Source organism: Pseudophryne corroboree, chromosome 8 (assembly GCF_028390025.1).
Source record: "Pseudophryne corroboree isolate aPseCor3 chromosome 8, aPseCor3.hap2, whole genome shotgun sequence".
Classification (NCBI taxonomy): Eukaryota; Metazoa; Chordata; class Amphibia; order Anura; family Myobatrachidae; genus Pseudophryne; species Pseudophryne corroboree.
Genome location: NC_086451.1, coordinates 392,123,339 through 392,126,472, shown reverse-complemented (window position 1 = coordinate 392,126,472; position 3,134 = coordinate 392,123,339). Strand labels below are relative to the sequence as shown.

Genomic DNA, 3,134 nt, shown 5'->3' with positions numbered 1-3,134 from the left:
TGGGTATTTTTGGTCACTTAATCCCCAAATTACCAGTCCTTCCAGGGGCATGATAGGGACATCAGAAAGATAATGTCTATACCAATGCTCAAATATAATGGACACCTGGGACCCACTGTCCAACAAAACAGGACAGGGATGTCCATTTAATTTAACAACCACACGTGGAGCGGGTCCTATCATACCATCTGGGATAGAACTACTCCACTGGGTACTCCCCATTGAATCTACATCTAATTTCTGGGAGATGGCGAGGGGCCCGCCAATCTCCCACCATCGTTTCCCTGATGAAGAGAATTATTTGACTGACCATTAGTTCCTACTTCATTCATTCCCTAATCTAGAGAACATTCTATTGCTCTATGTCCTAACTGTCCACAGCGGAAACACCCTCTGCTTATAAAATTTCCACCTCTCCTAAAATTTCCCCTACCACTGTTAAATCCCCTATTAGAATTACTGGAAGTACTGCTGGACAGTTCCACCCTTTTATTTAGTGCCAAAATAAGCTGGTCGATTTTCTTATTTTGTTCCACTACCAAAGTAACTAACTTGTCCTCCCGTGACCCTTGGGCCTCAGGGGAGGGTACCACCACTTTGACAGCTTTGGTATGAGTCTTTTCCCTATTAGCAATTAACGCTTCTTCCTGGGTAATTTCCTTAATTAAATCATTAAGTGTGGGACTTCCTAATAATAAAGTTGTACAACGCAACCGCTGAGCTACAGGGTCAGTTGTTAACGCTCCCCTAATTAATTGTTTCAAGCGGCTACTATCCACTTCAGTGGGAGCTAACCCTCCTTTATCTACGATCTTATGGATTAATTTATCAAGTCTATACACATACTGTGATAACTTTTCTCCTATCTCCTGATAAGTATGATGGAATCTGGCCACTAAATCACCTACGTCCTCCAATGTCCCATATGTGTATTCTAAGGCCTTAAAGTAGTCAGCCACAGCAGCCCCAGGATTACTTTTTCTAGTAGCTTGAATAATTCCCATAGCGGGTCCCCGTAAACTCTCTACTATCCTTTGTTTCTTTATATGATCCGGGCAATGCCACTCCTCAGACTGCTGTATAGCTGCCTCCCTCCAGGCCTCATAAGGTTCCTCACCAGTAGGTACAGGAATTATTCCTGAAAAAAGCCTCAATCGCCTGTAACTACCCTCATAGTGCCACCTTTCCAATTGATGTACTACTTTATCAGCTATAACCTCTAACTGGTTACCTAATTTTGCCTCCATACCCTGTGTTTGACTACCCTCTCCCACCGCCGTGGAGGGATCTCCACTAGCCGGAGAAGACATGTCACCCACAGTTAAGGGTTCAGCAGCCCTTTCACTGCTATCCTTTTCAGGCCATATAATTGTCCACCGGCGTTCTGGGTTAGATCTCACAGCCACCACTTTGGGAAGTAATTCAGACTCTAAATCATGACTTGTAGTTATTAATACAGCACACATCTCTCCACTTTCCCTAAACTGTTTATCAACAATCCTTGGTTGCTTCACTCCAAAGAGAAACAACATCTCTGTCATAATTGTACCATCAGTGGTGTCTGTGAGATCCCCCATCAATACAAAACTCCTTTCAGGAGTTACTCCCTTCCTTATACACCAGTCAAACATTTCACTGCTGGTATATTGTGGCATTCTGGCTACTGTGCTTCTCTTACCCCTGAGTATTCTTACAAAATGATCTCACGCGGTGCCTCCAAATGTAACCCCTGTCCTCCCACTTAGGAGTACTTACTAAGTTTGTGCCTCCACCCAAGCTAAATTCTAAGGCTTGCCTGGGTAAGCCTCTCACCTGCAGTGTATAAGTGAGTCTGTTCTAATCAAGTTATTATTACCTTTTATATGGTATCTTTTTTCTTTTACAGAGTTCCAGGATCCACGTCAAACCACAAATAACGGTGAGTAATGTAATTTAATCATGACATCATACTATACCACTTCTGCATGACTCTTTGTATTTGTTGGGAACAAAGAAACACTAATACATGCACTATATATATATATATATATATATATATTTATACATCTATATATCTTTTTTTTTTATACTCTTTTTACACTTATTATTTTGCATGCAATTACAAAAAAACTCCAGTTGTTTTAAAATTCAAAATGAGTTACCCGGGTACTCTATTAAGCTGATGTGCACAGTTGGGGCCCTTACAAACACCAAAAAATAACATATATATCTATGGATTGTATAATCTGACAGTGGTAGTCTATTCTTGGATGTATATGAAATAGGAAGTATTTAAGCCTTTACTGATGATCTCCAGCGAAATTGTATTCCAATGTCGTAGGTGTAATTAGCAGGACTGTGCCTAGAATATGGCTGTAGTCTCCTGCTTAAGGATGTATATATTCGTCCATGTAACACTGTAGCTTTAGTTTCTCTCAGTCACAGTATTTTGATACTAGTGTTTCTCTTTGGGCAACAGATACTGTTCTCTCACTGAATTATATGTAACAATGCCTTCTGTTTCTCACTGCTTATAGTCACAAGTAATGCTGTCATTAATCCTTGCAGAAGATACTATAGCAGTATCTACCCCCAGATTTATCCTATTAACTGGACTGAAATGAATAAAATATGTAAGTTCCAAAGGGGAGACTTTCTTAGTAATCCAGCAAATTACTTCAGTGTTATGGATTAACACTAGTCCGACAAATATATTGTTACAGTTGTTTTCAGTTAGCAGTTTTTTAGTAATAATATATATATATATCACTGTCAATTAAATCCTTTCCATATATATGCCAGTCCTCTCTTTCTTGTAGGTATTTCAATGTTATAATACCCATTAAATGTAGTCCTGAGGCTATATGTAAGTCACTCACTTTGTTAGCCAGGCTACGAATTGTTGTTAGCTATATTAGCTGCCGGACTGATAGTTCAGTCAATTATTCCCCTCAATTACTCTTCGTTGTCTCTAATGCAAACTATGGTCGGATTATGTTAATGAGGATTAGTCTCTCCACTATGACACTTAATTAACGCAGAGTGTCAGCTATAGTTTATGATGCACAGTGTGTATATACTGCAGGGGGCAGTGTAGGGTTAGTTCACTTACACTTATCGTAGAGAGGCAGCTGCTCTGGCTAGATGACGCTCCC

General features: G+C 39.9%; 1 protein-coding gene across 1 annotated transcript; it reads right to left on the bottom strand.

Moving 5' to 3' along the window:
• Positions 1-335: 335 nt before the first annotated feature.
• LOC134949876 (paraneoplastic antigen Ma1 homolog) lies at positions 336-1,655 on the bottom strand. Its single transcript, XM_063938576.1, has one exon. The coding sequence runs from the start codon at positions 1,653-1,655 to the stop codon at positions 336-338; it is 1,320 nt and encodes a 439-aa protein (XP_063794646.1).
• Between the last annotated feature and the right edge of the window lie 1,479 nt (positions 1,656-3,134).

What these genes read in the sequence shown, in the direction of transcription:
- LOC134949876 (XM_063938576.1), bottom strand. Translation starts at nt 1,655, where the DNA reads ATGCCACAATATACCAGCAGTGAAATGTTTGACTGGTGTATAAGGAAG.